This window comes from Notolepis coatsorum, assembly GCF_963971535.1.
Source record: "Notolepis coatsorum genome assembly, chromosome: 4".
NCBI lineage: Eukaryota > Metazoa > Chordata > Actinopteri > Aulopiformes > Paralepididae > Notolepis > Notolepis coatsorum.
This window is the reverse complement of record NC_140168.1, coordinates 131399949-131419953: the sequence shown is the minus strand read 5'-3', so window position 1 is coordinate 131419953 and position 20005 is coordinate 131399949. Positions and strand designations below refer to the sequence as shown.

General features: G+C 44.8%; 1 protein-coding gene across 1 annotated transcript in view; it reads right to left on the bottom strand.

Annotated features, from left to right (window-relative positions):
- LOC311226698 (E3 ubiquitin/ISG15 ligase TRIM25) overlaps positions 1-20005 on the bottom strand; it is a 149483-nt gene that overhangs the window by 89732 nt on the left and 39746 nt on the right. Inside the window, exon 4 of the mRNA XM_084312110.1 lies at positions 18821-18916. Within this exon, the coding sequence (XP_084168236.1) occupies positions 18821-18916 (96 nt within the window). The remainder of the gene's footprint in view (positions 1-18820; positions 18917-20005) is intronic.

The window sequence follows — 20005 nt, the reverse complement described above, 5'->3', positions numbered from 1 at the left end:
CCAGCTACAGAACTTACTGCTCTCCAACCAGCAGAACTTACTGCTCTCTAACCAGCTACAGAACTTACTGCTCTCTAACCAGCTACAGAACTTACTGCTCTCTAACCAACTGAACTTACTGCTCTCTAACCAGCTACAGAACTTACTGCTCTCTAACCAGCTACAGAACGTACTGCTCTCTAACCAGTAGAACTTACTGCTCTCTAACCAGCAGAACTTACTGCTCTCTAACCAGCTACAGAACTTACTGCTCTCTAACCAGCAGAACTTACTGCTCTCTAACCAGCTACAGAACTTACTGCTCTCTAACCAGCTACAGAACTTACTGCTCTCTAACCAGCTACAGAACTTACTGCTCTCTAACCAACAGAACTTACTGCTCTCTAACCAGCTACAGAACTTACTGCTCTCTAACCAGCTACAGAACTTACTGCTCTCTAACAAGCAGAACTTACTGCTCTCTAACAAGCAGAACTTACTGCTCTCTAACCAGCTACAGAACTTACTGCTCTCTAACCAGCAGAACTTACTGCTCTCTAACCAGCAGAACTTACTGCTCTCTAACCAGCTACAGAACTTACTGCTCTCTAACCAGCTACAGAACTTACTGCTCTCTAACCAGCTACAGAACTTACTGCTCTCTAACCAGCTACAGAACTTACTGCTCTCTAACCAGCTACAGAACTTACTGCTCTCTAACCAGCTACAAAACTTGCTGCTCTCTAACCAACAGAGCTTACTGCTCTCTAACCAGCTACAGAACTTACTGCTCTATAACCAGCTACAGAACTTACTGCTCTCTAACCAGCTACAGAACTTACTGCTCTCTAACCAGCTACAGAACTTACTGCTCTCCAACCAGCAGAACTTACTGCTCTCTAACCAGCAGAACGTACTGCTCTCTAACCAGCTACAGAACGTACTGCTCTCTAACCAGCTACAGAACTTACTGCTCTCTAACCAGCTACAGAACTTACTGCTCTCTAACCAACTGAACTTACTGCTCTCTAACCAGCTACAGAACTTACTGCTCTCTAACCAGCTACAGAACTTACTGCTCTCTAACCAGTAGAACTTACTGCTCTCTAACCAGCAGAACTTACTGCTCTCTAACCAGCTACAGAACTTACTGCTCTCTAACCAGGTACAGAACTTACTGCTCTCTAACCAGCTACAGAACTTACTGCTCTCTAACCAGCTACAGAACTTACTGCTCTCTAACCAACAGAACGTACTGCTCTCTAACCAGCTACAGAACTTACTGCTCTCTAACCAGCTACAGAACTTACTGCTCTCTAACAAGCAGAAGTTACTGCTCTCTAACCAGCTACAGAACTTACTGCTCTCTAACCGGCAGAACTTACTGCTCTCTAACCAGCTACAGAACTTACTGCTCTCTAACCAGCAGAACTTACTGCTCTCTAACCAGCAGAACTTACTGCTCTCTAACCAGCTACAGAACTTACTGCTCTCTAACCAGCTACAGAACTTACTGCTCTCTAACCAACAGAGCTTACTGCTCTCTAACCAGCTACAGAACTTACTGCTCTCTAACCAGCTACAGAACTTACTGCTCTCTAACCAGCTACAGAACTTACTGCTCTCTAACCAGCTACAGAACTTACTGCTCTCTAACCAGCTACAGAACTTACTGCTCTCTAACCAGCTACAGAACTTACTGCTCTCTAACCAGCTACAGAACTTACTGCTCTCTAACCAGCTACAGAACTTACTGCTCTCTAACCAGCTGCAGAACTTACTGCTCTCTAACCAGCAGAACTTACTGCTCTCTAACCAGCTACAGAACTTACTGCTCTCTAACCAGCTACAGAATTTACTGCTCTCTAACCAGCAGAACTTACTAACCAGCAGAACTTACTGCTCTCTAACCAGCAGAACGTACTGCTCTCTAACCAGCTACAGAACTTACTGCTCTCTAACCAGCAGAACTTACTGCTCTCTAACCAGCAGAACGTACTGCTCTCTAACCAGCTACAGAACTTACTGCTCTCTAACCAGCTACAGAACTTACTGCTCTCTAACCAGCTACAGAACTTACTGCTCTCTAACCAGCTACAGAACTTACTGCTCTCTAACCAGCAGAACTTACTGCTCTCTAACCAGCTACAAAACTTACTGCTCTCTAACCAGCAGAACTTACTGCTCTCTAACCAGCTACAGAACTTACTGCTCTCTAACCAGCAGAACTTACTGCTCTCTAACCAGCTACAGAACTTACTGCTCTCTAACCAGCTACAGAACTTACTGCTCTCTAACCAGCAGAACTTACTGCTCTCTAACCAGCAGAACTTACTGCTCTCTAACCAGCAGAACTTACTGCTCTCTAACCAGCAGAACTTACTGCTCTAACCAGCTACAGAACTTACTGCTCTCTAACCAGCTACAGAACTTACTGCTCTCTAACCAGCAGAACTTACTGCTCTCTAACCAGCAGAACTTACTGCTCTCTAACCAACAGAGCTTACTGCTCTCTAACCAACAGAATTTACTGCTCTCTAACCAGCAGAACTTACTAACCAGCAGAACTTACTGCTCTCTAACCAGCAGAACTTACTGCTCTCTAACCAGCTACAGAACTTACTACTCTCTAACCAGCAGAACTTACTGCTCTCTAACCAGCAGAACTTACTGCTCTCTAACCAGCAGAACTTACTGCTCTCTAACCAGCTACAGAACTTACTGGTCTCTAACCAGCTACAGAACTTACTACTCTCTAACCAGCAGAACTTACTGCTCTCTAACCAGCTACAAAACGTACTGCTCTCTAACCAACAGAGTTTACTGCTCTCTAACCAGCTACAGAACTTACTGCTCTCTAACCAGCTACAGAACTTACTGCTCTCTAACCAGCTACAGAACTTACTGCTCTCTAACCAGCTACAGAACTTACTGCTCTCTAACCAACAGAGTTTACTGCTCTCTAACCAGCTACAGAACTTACTGCTCTCTAACCAGCTACAGAACTTACTGCTCTCTAACCAGCTACAGAACTTACTGCTCTCTAACCAGCTACAGAACTTACTGCTCTCCAACCAGCAGAACTTACTGCTCTCTAACCAGCTACAGAACTTACTGCTCTCTAACCAGCTACAGAACTTACTGCTCTCTAACCAACTGAACTTACTGCTCTCTAACCAGCTACAGAACTTACTGCTCTCTAACCAGCTACAGAACGTACTGCTCTCTAACCAGTAGAACTTACTGCTCTCTAACCAGCAGAACTTACTGCTCTCTAACCAGCTACAGAACTTACTGCTCTCTAACCAGCAGAACTTACTGCTCTCTAACCAGCTACAGAACTTACTGCTCTCTAACCAGCTACAGAACTTACTGCTCTCTAACCAGCTACAGAACTTACTGCTCTCTAACCAGCTACAGAACTTACTGCTCTCTAACCAGCTACAGAACTTACTGCTCTCCAACCAGCAGAACTTACTGCTCTCTAACCAGCAGAACTTACTGCTCTCTAACCAGCTACAGAACGTACTGCTCTCTAACCAGCTACAGAACTTACTGCTCTCTAACCAGCTACAGAACTTACTGCTCTCTAACCAACTGAACTTACTGCTCTCTAACCAGCTACAGAACTTACTGCTCTCTAACCAGCTACAGAACTTACTGCTCTCTAACCAGTAGAACTTACTGCTCTCTAACCAGCAGAACTTACTGCTCTCTAACCAGCTACAGAACTTACTGCTCTCTAACCAGCTACAGAACTTACTGCTCTCTAACCAGCTACAGAACTTACTGCTCTCTAACCAGCTACAGAACTTACTGCTCTCTAACCAACAGAACTTACTGCTCTCTAACCAGCTACAGAACTTACTGCTCTCTAACCAGCTACAGAACTTACTGCTCTCTAACAAGCAGAAGTTACTGCTCTCTAACCAGCTACAGAACTTACTGCTCTCTAACCAGCAGAACTTACTGCTCTCTAACCAGCTACAGAACTTACTGCTCTCTAACCAGCAGAACTTACTGCTCTCTAACCAGCTACAGAACTTACTGCTCTCTAACCAGCAGAACTTACTGCTCTCTAACCAACAGAACTTACTGCTCTCTAACCAGCTACAGAACTTACTGCTCTCTAACCAGCTACAGAACTTACTGCTCTCTAACCAGCTACAGAACTTACTGCTCTCTAACCAGCTACAGAACTTACTGCTCTCTAACCAGCTACAGAACTTACTGCTCTCTAACCAGCTACAGAACTTACTGCTCTCTAACCAGCTACAGAACTTACTGCTCTCTAACCAGCTACAGAACTTACTGCTCTCTAACCAGCTACAGAACTTACTGCTCTCTAACCAGCAGAACTTACTGCTCTCTAACCAGCTACAGAACTTACTGCTCTCTAACCAACAGAACTCACTGCTCTCTAACAAGCTACAGAACGTACTGCTCTATAACCAGCAGAACTTACTGCTCTCTAACCAGCTACAAAACTTGCTGCTCTCTAACCAACAGAGCGTACTGCTCTCTAACCAGCTACAGAACTTACTGCTCTATAACCAGCTACAGAACTTACTGCTCTCTAACCAGCTACAGAACTTACTGCTCTCTAACCAGCTACAGAACTTACTGCTCTCCAACCAGCAGAACTTACTGCTCTCTAACCAGCAGAACTTACTGCTCTCTAACCAGCTACAGAACGTACTGCTCTCTAACCAGCTACAGAACTTACTGCTCTCTAACCAGCTACAGAACTTACTGCTCTCTAACCAACTGAACTTACTGCTCTCTAACCAGCTACAGAACTTACTGCTCTCTAACCAGCTACAGAACTTACTGCTCTCTAACCAGTAGAACTTACTGCTCTCTAACCAGCAGAACTTACTGCTCTCTAACCAGCTACAGAACTTACTGCTCTCTAACCAGCTACAGAACTTACTGCTCTCTAACCAGCTACAGAACTTACTGCTCTCTAACCAGCTACAGAACTTACTGCTCTCTAACCAACAGAACTTACTGCTCTCTAACCAGCTACAGAACTTACTGCTCTCTAACCAGCTACAGAACTTACTGCTCTCTAACAAGCAGAAGTTACTGCTCTCTAACCAGCTACAGAACTTACTGCTCTCTAACCAGCAGAACTTACTGCTCTCTAACCAGCTACAGAACTTACTGCTCTCTAACCAGCAGAACTTACTGCTCTCTAACCAGCAGAACTTACTGCTCTCTAACCAGCTACAGAACTTACTGCTCTCTAACCAGCTACAGAACTTACTGCTCTCTAACCAGCTACAGAACTTACTGCTCTCTAACCAACAGAGCTTACTGCTCTCTAACCAGCTACAGAACTTACTGCTCTCTAACCAGCTACAGAACTTACTGCTCTCTAACCAGCTACAGAACTTACTGCTCTCTAACCAGCTACAGAACTTACTGCTCTCTAACCAGCTACAGAACTTACTGCTCTCTAACCAGCTACAGAACTTACTGCTCTCTAACCAGCTGCAGAACTTACTGCTCTCTAACCAGCAGAACTTACTGCTCTCTAACCAGCTACAGAACTTACTGCTCTCTAACCAGCTACAGAATTTACTGCTCTCTAACCAGCAGAACTTACTAACCAGCAGAACGTACTGCTCTCTAACCAGCAGAACGTACTGCTCTCTAACCAGCTACAGAACTTACTGCTCTCTAACCAGTAGAACTTACTGCTCTCTAACCAGCAGAACTTACTGCTCTCTAACCAGCTACAGAACTTACTGCTCTCTAACCAGCTACAGAACTTACTGCTCTCTAACCAGCTACAGAACTTACTGCTCTCTAACCAACAGAACTTACTGCTCTCTAACCAGCTACAGAACTTACTGCTCTCTAACCAGCTACAGAACTTACTGCTCTCTAACAAGCAGAAGTTACTGCTCTCTAACCAGCTACAGAACTTACTGCTCTCTAACCAGCAGAACTTACTGCTCTCTAACCAGCTACAGAACTTACTGCTCTCTAACCAGCAGAACTTACTGCTCTCTAACCAGCAGAACTTACTGCTCTCTAACCAGCTACAGAACTTACTGCTCTCTAACCAGCTACAGAACTTACTGCTCTCTAACCAGCTACAGAACTTACTGCTCTCTAACCAGCTACAGAACTTACTGCTCTCTAACCAGCTACAGAACTTACTGCTCTCTAACCAGCTACAGAACTTACTGCTCTCTAACCAACAGAGCTTACTGCTCTCTAACCAGCTACAGAACTTACTGCTCTCTAACCAGCTACAGAACTTACTGCTCTCTAACCAGCTACAGAACTTACTGCTCTCTAACCAGCTACAGAACTTACTGCTCTCTAACCAGCTACAGAACTTACTGCTCTCTAACCAGCTGCAGAACTTACTGCTCTCTAACCAGCAGAACTTACTGCTCTCTAACCAGCTACAGAACTTACTGCTCTCTAACCAGCTACAGAACTTACTGCTCTCTAACCAGCAGAACTTACTGCTCTCTAACCAGCTACAGAACTTACTGCTCTCTAACCAACAGAACTTACTGCTCTCTAACCAGCAGAACTTACTGCTCTCTAACCAGCTACAGAACTTACTGCTCTCTAACCAGCTACAGAACTTACTGCTCTCTAACCAGCTACAGAACTTACTGCTCTCTAACCAGCTACAGAACTTACTGCTCTCTAACCAGCTACAGAACTTACTGCTCTCTAACCAGCTACAGAACTTACTGCTCTCTAACCAGCTACATAACTTACTGCTCTCTAACCAGCAGAACTTACTGCTCTCTAACCAGCTACAGAACTTACTGCTCTCTAACTAACAGAACGTACTGCTCTCTAACCAGCTACAGAACTTACTGCTCTCTAACCAGCTACAGAACTTACTGCTCTCTAACCAGCTACAGAACTTACTGCTCTCTAACCAGCTGCAGAACTTACTGCTCTCTAACCAGCAGAACTTACTGCTCTCTAACCAGCTACAGAACTTACTGCTCTCTAACCAGCTACAGAATTTACTGCTCTCTAACCAGCAGAACTTACTAACCAGCAGAACTTACTGCTCTCTAACCAGCAGAACTTACTGCTCTCTAACCAGCTACAGAACTTACTGCTCTCTAACCAGCTACAGAACTTACTGCTCTCTAACCAGCTACAGAACTTACTGCTCTCTAACCAGCTACAGAACTTACTGCTCTCTAACCAGCTACAGAACTTACTGCTCTCTAACCAGCTACAGAACTTACTGCTCTCTAACCAGCTACATAACTTACTGCTCTCTAACCAGCAGAACTTACTGCTCTCTAACCAGCTACAGAACTTACTGCTCTCTAACTAACAGAACGTACTGCTCTCTAACCAGCTACAGAACTTACTGCTCTCTAACCAGCTACAGAACTTACTGCTCTCTAACCAGCTACAGAACTTACTGCTCTCTAACCAGCTGCAGAACTTACTGCTCTCTAACCAGCAGAACTTACTGCTCTCTAACCAGCTACAGAACGTACTGCTCTCTAACCAGCTACAGAATTTACTGCTCTCTAACCAGCAGAACTTACTAACCAGCAGAACTTACTGCTCTCTAACCAGCAGAACTTACTGCTCTCTAACCAGCTACAGAACTTACTACTCTCTAACCAGCAGAACTTACTGCTCTCTAACCAGCAGAACTTACTGCTCTCTAACCAGCAGAACTTACTGCTCTCTAACCAGCTACAGAACTTACTGGTCTCTAACCAGCTACAGAACTTACTACTCTCTAACCAGCAGAACTTACTGCTCTCTAACCAGCTACAAAACGTACTGCTCTCTAACCAACAGAGTTTACTGCTCTCTAACCAGCTACAGAACTTACTGCTCTCTAACCAGCTACAGAACTTACTGCTCTCTAACCAGCTACAGAACTTACTGCTCTCTAACCAGCTACAGAACTTACTGCTCTCTAACCAACAGAGTTTACTGCTCTCTAACCAGCTACAGAACTTACTGCTCTCTAACCAGCTACATAACTTACTGCTCTCTAACCAGCTACAGAACTTACTGCTCTCTAACCAGCTACAGAACTTACTGCTCTCCAACCAGCAGAACTTACTGCTCTCTAACCAGCTACAGAACTTACTGCTCTCTAACCAGCTACAGAACTTACTGCTCTCTAACCAACTGAACTTACTGCTCTCTAACCAGCTACAGAACTTACTGCTCTCTAACCAGCTACAGAACGTACTGCTCTCTAAGCAGTAGAACTTACTGCTCTCTAACCAGCAGAACTTACTGCTCTCTAACCAGCTACAGAACTTACTGCTCTCTAACCAGCAGAACTTACTGCTCTCTAACCAGCTACAGAACTTACTGCTCTCTAACCAGCTACAGAACTTACTGCTCTCTAACCAGCTACAGAACTTACTGCTCTCTAACCAACAGAACTTACTGCTCTCTAACCAGCTACAGAACTTACTGCTCTCTAACCAGCTACAGAACTTACTGCTCTCTAACAAGCAGAACTTACTGCTCTCTAACAAGCAGAACTTACTGCTCTCTAACCAGCTACAGAACTTACTGCTCTCTAACCAGCAGAACTTACTGCTCTCTAACCAGCAGAACTTACTGCTCTCTAACCAGCTACAGAACTTACTGCTCTCTAACCAGCTACAGAACTTACTGCTCTCTAACCAGCTACAGAACTTACTGCTCTCTAACCAGCTACAGAACTTACTGCTCTCTAACCAGCTACAGAACTTACTGCTCTCTAACCAGCTACAAAACTTGCTGCTCTCTAACCAACAGAGCTTACTGCTCTCTAACCAGCTACAGAACTTACTGCTCTATAACCAGCTACAGAACTTACTGCTCTCTAACCAGCTACAGAACTTACTGCTCTCTAACCAGCTACAGAACTTACTGCTCTCCAACCAGCAGAACTTACTGCTCTCTAACCAGCAGAACGTACTGCTCTCTAACCAGCTACAGAACGTACTGCTCTCTAACCAGCTACAGAACTTACTGCTCTCTAACCAGCTACAGAACTTACTGCTCTCTAACCAACTGAACTTACTGCTCTCTAACCAGCTACAGAACTTACTGCTCTCTAACCAGCTACAGAACTTACTGCTCTCTAACCAGTAGAACTTACTGCTCTCTAACCAGCAGAACTTACTGCTCTCTAACCAGCTACAGAACTTACTGCTCTCTAACCAGGTACAGAACTTACTGCTCTCTAACCAGCTACAGAACTTACTGCTCTCTAACCAGCTACAGAACTTACTGCTCTCTAACCAACAGAACGTACTGCTCTCTAACCAGCTACAGAACTTACTGCTCTCTAACCAGCTACAGAACTTACTGCTCTCTAACAAGCAGAAGTTACTGCTCTCTAACCAGCTACAGAACTTACTGCTCTCTAACCGGCAGAACTTACTGCTCTCTAACCAGCTACAGAACTTACTGCTCTCTAACCAGCAGAACTTACTGCTCTCTAACCAGCAGAACTTACTGCTCTCTAACCAGCTACAGAACTTACTGCTCTCTAACCAGCTACAGAACTTACTGCTCTCTAACCAGCTACAGAACTTACTGCTCTCTAACCAACAGAGCTTACTGCTCTCTAACCAGCTACAGAACTTACTGCTCTCTAACCAGCTACAGAACTTACTGCTCTCTAACCAGCTACAGAACTTACTGCTCTCTAACCAGCTACAGAACTTACTGCTCTCTAACCAGCTACAGAACTTACTGCTCTCTAACCAGCTACAGAACTTACTGCTCTCTAACCAGCTACAGAACTTACTGCTCTCTAACCAGCTGCAGAACTTACTGCTCTCTAACCAGCAGAACTTACTGCTCTCTAACCAGCTACAGAACTTACTGCTCTCTAACCAGCTACAGAATTTACTGCTCTCTAACCAGCAGAACTTACTAACCAGCAGAACTTACTGCTCTCTAACCAGCAGAACGTACTGCTCTCTAACCAGCTACAGAACTTACTGCTCTCTAACCAGCAGAACTTACTGCTCTCTAACCAGCAGAACGTACTGCTCTCTAACCAGCTACAGAACTTACTGCTCTCTAAACAGCTACAGAACTTACTGCTCTCTAACCAGCTACAGAACTTACTGCTCTCTAACCAGCTACAGAACTTACTGCTCTCTAACCAGCAGAACTTACTGCTCTCTAACCAGCTACAAAACTTACTGCTCTCTAACCAGCAGAACTTACTGCTCTCTAACCAGCTACAGAACTTACTGCTCTCTAACCAGCAGAACTTACTGCTCTCTAACCAGCTACAGAACTTACTGCTCTCTAACCAGCTACAGAACTTACTGCTCTCTAACCAGCAGAACTTACTGCTCTCTAACCAGCAGAACTTACTGCTCTCTAACCAGCAGAACTTACTGCTCTCTAACCAGCAGAACTTACTGCTCTAACCAGCTACAGAACTTACTGCTCTCTAACCAGCTACAGAACTTACTGCTCTCTAACCAGCAGAACTTACTGCTCTCTAACCAGCAGAACTTACTGCTCTCTAACCAACAGAGCTTACTGCTCTCTAACCAACAGAATTTACTGCTCTCTAACCAGCAGAACTTACTAACCAGCAGAACTTACTGCTCTCTAACCAGCAGAACTTACTGCTCTCTAACCAGCTACAGAACTTACTACTCTCTAACCAGCAGAACTTACTGCTCTCTAACCAGCAGAACTTACTGCTCTCTAACCAGCAGAACTTACTGCTCTCTAACCAGCTACAGAACTTACTGGTCTCTAACCAGCTACAGAACTTACTACTCTCTAACCAGCAGAACTTACTGCTCTCTAACCAGCTACAAAACGTACTGCTCTCTAACCAACAGAGTTTACTGCTCTCTAACCAGCTACAGAACTTACTGCTCTCTAACCAGCTACAGAACTTACTGCTCTCTAACCAGCTACAGAACTTACTGCTCTCTAACCAGCTACAGAACTTACTGCTCTCTAACCAACAGAGTTTACTGCTCTCTAACCAGCTACAGAACTTACTGCTCTCTAACCAGCTACATAACTTACTGCTCTCTAACCAGCTACAGAACTTACTGCTCTCTAACCAGCTACAGAACTTACTGCTCTCCAACCAGCAGAACTTACTGCTCTCTAACCAGCTACAGAACTTACTGCTCTCTAACCAGCTACAGAACTTACTGCTCTCTAACCAACTGAACTTACTGCTCTCTAACCAGCTACAGAACTTACTGCTCTCTAACCAGCTACAGAACGTACTGCTCTCTAACCAGTAGAACTTACTGCTCTCTAACCAGCAGAACTTACTGCTCTCTAACCAGCTACAGAACTTACTGCTCTCTAACCAGCAGAACTTACTGCTCTCTAACCAGCTACAGAACTTACTGCTCTCTAACCAGCTACAGAACTTACTGCTCTCTAACCAGCTACAGAACTTACTGCTCTCTAACCAACAGAACTTACTGCTCTCTAACCAGCTACAGAACTTACTGCTCTCTAACCAGCTACAGAACTTACTGCTCTCTAACAAGCAGAACTTACTGCTCTCTAACAAGCAGAACTTACTGCTCTCTAACCAGCTACAGAACTTACTGCTCTCTAACCAGCAGAACTTACTGCTCTCTAACCAGCAGAACTTACTGCTCTCTAACCAGCTACAGAACTTACTGCTCTCTAACCAGCTACAGAACTTACTGCTCTCTAACCAGCTACAGAACTTACTGCTCTCTAACCAGCTACAGAACTTACTGCTCTCTAACCAGCTACAGAACTTACTGCTCTCTAACCAGCTACAAAACTTGCTGCTCTCTAACCAACAGAGCTTACTGCTCTCTAACCAGCTACAGAACTTACTGCTCTATAACCAGCTACAGAACTTACTGCTCTCTAACCAGCTACAGAACTTACTGCTCTCTAACCAGCTACAGAACTTACTGCTCTCCAACCAGCAGAACTTACTGCTCTCTAACCAGCAGAACGTACTGCTCTCTAACCAGCTACAGAACGTACTGCTCTCTAACCAGCTACAGAACTTACTGCTCTCTAACCAGCTACAGAACTTACTGCTCTCTAACCAACTGAACTTACTGCTCTCTAACCAGCTACAGAACTTACTGCTCTCTAACCAGCTACAGAACTTACTGCTCTCTAACCAGTAGAACTTACTGCTCTCTAACCAGCAGAACTTACTGCTCTCTAACCAGCTACAGAACTTACTGCTCTCTAACCAGGTACAGAACTTACTGCTCTCTAACCAGCTACAGAACTTACTGCTCTCTAACCAGCTACAGAACTTACTGCTCTCTAACCAACAGAACGTACTGCTCTCTAACCAGCTACAGAACTTACTGCTCTCTAACCAGCTACAGAACTTACTGCTCTCTAACAAGCAGAAGTTACTGCTCTCTAACCAGCTACAGAACTTACTGCTCTCTAACCGGCAGAACTTACTGCTCTCTAACCAGCTACAGAACTTACTGCTCTCTAACCAGCAGAACTTACTGCTCTCTAACCAGCAGAACTTACTGCTCTCTAACCAGCTACAGAACTTACTGCTCTCTAACCAGCTACAGAACTTACTGCTCTCTAACCAGCTACAGAACTTACTGCTCTCTAACCAACAGAGCTTACTGCTCTCTAACCAGCTACAGAACTTTCTGCTCTCTAACCAGCTACAGAACTTACTGCTCTCTAACCAGCTACAGAACTTACTGCTCTCTAACCAGCTACAGAACTTACTGCTCTCTAACCAGCTACAGAACTTACTGCTCTCTAACCAGCTACAGAACTTACTGCTCTCTAACCAGCTACAGAACTTACTGCTCTCTAACCAGCTGCAGAACTTACTGCTCTCTAACCAGCAGAACTTACTGCTCTCTAACCAGCTACAGAACTTACTGCTCTCTAACCAGCTACAGAATTTACTGCTCTCTAACCAGCAGAACTTACTAACCAGCAGAACTTACTGCTCTCTAACCAGCAGAACGTACTGCTCTCTAACCAGCTACAGAACTTACTGCTCTCTAACCAGCAGAACTTACTGCTCTCTAACCAGCAGAACGTACTGCTCTCTAACCAGCTACAGAACTTACTGCTCTCTAACCAGCTACAGAACTTACTGCTCTCTAACCAGCTACAGAACTTACTGCTCTCTAACCAGCTACAGAACTTACTGCTCTCTAACCAGCAGAACTTACTGCTCTCTAACCAGCTACAAAACTTACTGCTCTCTAACCAGCAGAACTTACTGCTCTCTAACCAGCTACAGAACTTACTGCTCTCTAACCAGCAGAACTTACTGCTCTCTAACCAGCTACAGAACTTACTGCTCTCTAACCAGCTACAGAACTTACTGCTCTCTAACCAGCAGAACTTACTGCTCTCTAACCAGCAGAACTTACTGCTCTCTAACCAGCAGAACTTACTGCTCTCTAACCAGCAGAACTTACTGCTCTAACCAGCTACAGAACTTACTGCTCTCTAACCAGCTACAGAACTTACTGCTCTCTAACCAGCAGAACTTACTGCTCTCTAACCAGCAGAACTTACTGCTCTCTAACCAACAGAGCTTACTGCTCTCTAACCAACAGAGCTTACTGCTCTCTAACCAGCTACAGAACTTACTGCTCTCTAACCAGCTACAGAACATACTGCTCTCTAACCAGCTGCATAACTTACTGCTCTCTAACCAGCAGAACTTACTGCTCTCTAACCAGCTGCAGAACTTGCTGCTCTCTAACCAGCAGAACTTACTGCTCTCTAACCAGCTACAGAACTTACTGCTCTCTAACCAACATAACTTACTGCTCTCTAACCAGCAGAACTTACTGCTCTCTAACCAGCTACAGAACATACTGCTCTCTAACCAGCTACAGAACTTACTGCTCTCTAACCAGCTACAGAACTTACTGCTCTCTAACCAGCAGAACGTACTGCTCTCTAACCAGCTACAGAACTTACTGCTCTCTAACCAGCTACAGAACTTACTGCTCTCTAACCAGCTACAGAACTTACTGCTCTCTAACCAGCTACAGAACTTACTGCTCTCTAACCAGCTACAGAACTTACTGCTCTCTAACCAGTAGAACTTACTGCTCTCTAACCAGCAGAACTTACTGCTCTCTAACCAGCTACAGAACTTACTGCTCTCTAACCAGCTACAGAACTTACTGCTCTCTAACCAGCAGAACTTACTGCTCTCTAACCAGCAGAACGTACTGCTCTCTAACCAGCTACAGAACTTACTGCTCTCTAACCAGCTACAGAACTTACTGCTCTCTAACCAGCTACAGAACTTACTGCTCTCTAACCAGCTACAGAACTTACTGCTCTCTAACCAGCTACAGAACTTACTGCTCTGTAACCAACAGAACTTACTGCTCTCTAACCAGCTACAGAACTTACTGCTCTCTAACCAGCTACAGAACTTACTGCTCTCTAACCAGCTACAGAACTTACTGCTCTCTAACCAGCTACAGAACTTACTGCTCTCTAACCAGCTACAGAACTTACTGCTCTCTAACAAGCAGAACTTACTGCTCTCTAACCAGCAGAACTTACTGCTCTCTAACCAGCAGAACTTACTGCTCTCTAACCAGCTACAGAACTTACTGCTCTCTAACCAGCAGAACTTACTGCTCTCTAACCAGCTACAGAACTTACTGCTCTCTAACCAGCAGAACTTACTGCTCTCTAACCAGCAGAACTTGCTGCTCTCTAACCAGCTACAGAACTTACTGCTCTCTAACCAGCTACAGAACTTACTGCTCTCTAACCAGCTACAGAACTTACTGCTCTCTAACCAGCTACAGAACTTACTGCTCTCTAACCAGCTACAGAACTTACTGCTCTCTAACCAGCTGCAGAACTTACTGCTCTCTAACCAGCAGAACTTACTGCTCTCTAACCAGCTACAGAATTTACTGCTCTCTAACCAGCAGAACTTACTGCTCTCTAACCAGCTACAGAACTTACTGCTCTCTAACCAGCTACAGAACTTACTGCTCTCTAACCAACAGAACTTACTGCTCTCTAACCAGCAGAACTTACTGCTCTCTAACCAACAGAACTTACTGCTCTCTAACCAGCAGAACTTACTGCTCTCTAACCAGCTACAGAACATACTGCTCTCTAACCAGCTACAGAACTTACTGCTCTCTAACCAGCTACAGAACATACTGCTCTCTAACCAGCTACAGAACTTACTGCTCTCTAACCAGCTACAGAACTTACTGCTCTCTAACCAGCAGAACTTACTGCTCTCTAACCAGCTACAGAACTTACTGCTCTCTAACCAGCTACAGAACTTACTGCTCTCTAACCAGCTACAGAACTTACTGCTCTCTAACCAGCTACAGAACTTACTGCTCTCTAACCAGCTACAGAACTTACTGCTCTCTAACCAGTAGAACTTACTGCTCTCTAACCAGCTACAGAACTTACTGCTCTCTAACCAGCTACAGAACTTACTGCTCTCTAACCAGCTACAGAACTTACTGCTCTCTAACCAGCAGAACTTACTGCTCTCTAACCAGCAGAACGTACTGCTCTCTAACCAGCTACAGAACTTACTGCTCTCTAACCAGCTACAGAACTTACTGCTCTCTAACCAGCTACAGAACTTACTGCTCTCTAACCAGCTACAGAACTTACTGCTCTCTAACCAGCTACAGAACTTACTGCTCTGTAACCAACATAACTTACTGCTCTGTAACCAACAGAACTTACTGCTCTCTAACCAGCTACAGAACTTACTGCTCTCTAACCAGCTACAGAACTTACTGCTCTCTAACCAGCTACAGAACTTACTGCTCTCTAACCAGCTACAGAACTTACTGCTCTCTAACAAGCAGAACTTACTGCTCTCTAACCAGCAGAACTTACTGCTCTCTAACCAGCAGAACTTACTGCTCTCTAACCAGCTACAGAACTTACTGCTCTCTAACCAGCAGAACTTACTGCTCTCTAACCAGCTACAGAACTTACTGCTCTCTAACCAGCAGAACTTACTGCTCTCTAACCAGCAGAACTTGCTGCTCTCTAACCAGCTACAGAACTTACGGCTATCTAACCAGCTACAGAACGTACTGCTCTCTAACCAGCTACAGAACTTACTGCTCTCTAACCAGCTACAGAACGTACTGCTCTCTAACCAGCTACAGAACTTACTGCTCTCTAACCAGCTGCAGAACTTACTGCTCTCTAACCAGCAGAACTTACTGCTCTCTAACCAGCAGAACTTACTGCTCTCTAACCAGCTACAGAACTTACTGCTCTCTAACCAGCTACAGAACTTACTGCTCTCTAACCAGCAGAACTTACTGCTCTCTAACCAACAGAACTTACTGCTCTCTAACCAGCAGAACTTACTGCTCTCTAACCAACAGAACTTACTGCTCTCTAACCAGCAGAACTTACTGCTCTCTAACCAGCAGAACTTACTGCTCTCTAACCAGCAGAACTTACTGCTCTCTAACCAGCTACAGAACTTACTGCTCTCTAACCAGCAGAACTTACTGCTCTCTAACCAGCTACAGAACTTACTGCTCTCTAACCAGCTACAGAACTTACTGCTCTCTAACCAGCTACAGAACTTACTGCTCTCTAACCAACAGAACTTACTGCTCTCTAACCAGCTACAGAACTTACTGCTCTCTAACCAGCAGAACTTACTGCTCTCTAAACAGCTACAAAACTTACTGCTCTCTAACCAGCAGAACGTACTGCTCTCTAACCAGCTACAGAACTTACTGCTCTCTAACCAACAGAACTTACTGCTCTCTAACCAGCTACAGAACTTACTTCTCTCTAACCAGCTACAGAACGTACTGCTCTCTAACCAGCTACAGAACTTACTGCTCTCTAACAAGCAGAATTTACTGCTCTCTAACCAGCTACAGAATTTACTGCTCTCTAACCAGCAGAACTTACTGCTCTCTAACCAGCAGAACTTACTGCTCTGTAACCAGCTACAGAACTTACTGCTCTCTAACCAGCTACAGAACATACTGCTCTCTAACCAACAGAGCTTACTGCTCTCTAACCAGCTACAGAACTTACTGCTCTCTAACCAGCTACAGAACATACTGCTCTCTAACCAGCTGCAGAACTTACTGCCTTCTAACCAGCAGAACTTACTGCTCTATAACCAGCTACAGAACTTACTGCTCTCTAACCAGCTACAGAACCTACTGCTCTCTAACCAGCTACAGAACTTACTGCTCTCTAACCAACTACAGAACTTACTGCTCTCTAACCAGCTACAGAACTTACTGCTCTCTAACCAGCTACAGAACATACTGCTCTCTAACCAGCTGCAGAACTTACTGCTCTCTAACCAGCAGAACGTACTGCTCTAACCAGCAGAACGTACTGCTCTCTAACCAGCTACAGAACTTACTGCTCTCTAACCAACAGAACTTACTGCTCTCTAACCAGCAGAACTTACTGCTCTCTAACCAGCAGAACTTACTGCTCTCTAACCAGCAGAACTTACTGCTCTAACCAGCTACAGAACTTACTGCTCTCTAACCAGCTACAGAACTTACTGCTCTCTAACCAGCTAGAGAACTTACTGCTCTCTAACCAGCAGAACTTACTGCTCTCTAACCAACAGAACTTACTGCTCTCTAACCAGCTACAGAACTTACTGCTCTCTAACCAGCTAGAGAACTTACTGCTCTCTAACCAGCTAGAGAACTTACTGCTCTCTAACCAGCAGAACTTACTGCTCTCTAACCAGCTACAGAACTTACTGCTCTCTAACCAACAGAACTTACTGCTCTCTAACCAGCGGAACTTACTGCTCTCTAACCAGCTACAGAACTTACTGCTCTCTAACCAGCTACAGAGCTTACTGCTCTCTAACCAGCTACAGAACTTACTGCTCTCTAACCAGCTACAGAACTTACTGCTCTCTAACCAGCTACAGAACTTACTGCTCTCTAACCAGCAGAACTTACTGCTCTCTAACCAGCAGAACTTACTGCTCTCTAACCAGCTACAGAACGTACTGCTCTCTAACCAGCTACAAAACGTACTGCTCTCTAACCAGCTACAAAAGTTACTGCTCTCTAACCAGCTACAGAACTTACTGCTCTCTAACCAGCTACAGAACTTACTGCTTTCTAACCAGCTACAGAACTTACTGCTCTCTAACCAACAGAACTTACTGCTCTCTAACCAGCTACAGAACTTACTGCTCTCTTAGGGCGGCTACGTGGCGTAGTGGCCAAGGCGCTCGCCACGAATGCGGAGACGCTGGGCTCGCCTGTTCGAGCCCAGTGCTCCACATTGCTTTCAGTTTAGCTGGTCGTTCATACTAATACACATTGGCCGTATTAGGGGGTGGGAAACTGAAGGGTGGGGATCGGGCGTTGTGGACAGCGACTCCTACAGGTCGGTTGGTGCGCCTGCGCAGTAGAATCAGGAAGTGTCGGGGGCAGCGTGAGCCTCCCACGCGTTACTCCTCGCCACTGAGAGATCGAGCTGCGCAGGTGAAAAGATGCGACTGCTGTTACCTCGAGTACCGGAGGGGAGTTGTGCTATGTATGACTTAGTCCACATTGCAGCCGGCTTGTGGGAGGCAAGAAACAGCGTTCGTGACAGGGGAGGCTTGAATTGGATGATACGAAATTGGGATGGGAGAAAAATATAGAAAATGGGAGAAAAAGTGGATACAAAAAAGGAACTTACTGCTCTCTAACCAGCTACAGAACTTACTGCTCTCTAACCAGCTACAGAACTTACTGCTCTCTAACCAGCTACAGAACTTACTGCTCTCTAACCAGCAGAACTTACTGCTCTCTAACCAGCTACAGAACTTACTGCTCTCTAACCAGCTACAGAACACAGCTCTTACCTTGTTCTGTCTCTCCTTCTCTCTTTGTTCCTGGAGCTTCTTCTCTGCCGTGCTGTACTTCCTCTCCACGCGATGGAGCTGCTTGTTCAGAGTGCTCTGTAGTGAGAAGAGGGGGGAGGGGTCGTTACTAGGGGTGGGACGGTTCACAAAACCCACGGTTCGGTACGTACCTCGGTTTTGTGGTCACGGTTTTCGGTTCGGTATATTGTTTTTTATAAAAAAATTTAAATGTTTACTCGAAAAATACCAGAATCAGCATAAAATATATATAGCCTAAAAATAATCCAACTTTTCAGTTATTCTCAAGGATGTAGTTATGCAAAAACTGAAAGAATGAGGCAGTTTGACATCAGGCACATCATTTTACCACGAGGAGGAAGTGTTTACAGCCTTAAATAATGTTTGGCACACAAAGACAGAATTGACAGCATACACCAAACTAACACACACACACTGTACTGTTTAAAAACAACACTGCTCTGTTCATTCTATTTTTAAAATACGTACATTATCGGTCTACATTTATTTAGACTAACATTATTTAAATATTGAGTGCAACTGTGATTGCTTACTCGGTGAGTTGGAACTATGGGTTGGCGCGGGTCCCCACGGACATTTTAGCGTGTGGGACCATCAGCTTAGGAGGAGTTCATAACATCAACAAGCAGCACGAAAGCAGCAATAGTCCCGGTTGGAGTTAGTAAAACACAGTTGTATGTTAGCCTTCTTGGATGTTGAATAAACGCCTATCATTGTCTTTAAACACCCCGCCTCTCAGACTCTCATTTCCTCCTCTGCTAGCTAGTACTAGCTACGGTAACATTTCGTTGACTGTATTAGCTGGGGCTAGCGGGGCTACCATAGTTAAAACGTGCGTTGTGTTGTACAAACTGCTAACGCTAGGCAAGATGTGTGTAGGCCTATGTAATATAAATGGCTATGTTTTTAAAGTCGTAATGAAGATTAATTTATATTGTGCTTGCCATTTTTACACAAACTGACTAGCACCTGGCTGCAGTGCTGCTGCTGCTGCCTGCAGCCAGCGCTCACCACCTGAGAAGAGGGGGGGAGGGGTCATTACACAGTAGTGCTCTGTAGTGAGAAGAGGGGGGGAGGGGTCGTTACACAGTAGTGCTCTGTAGTGAGAAGAGGGGGGGAGGGGTCGTTACACAGTAGTGCTCTGTA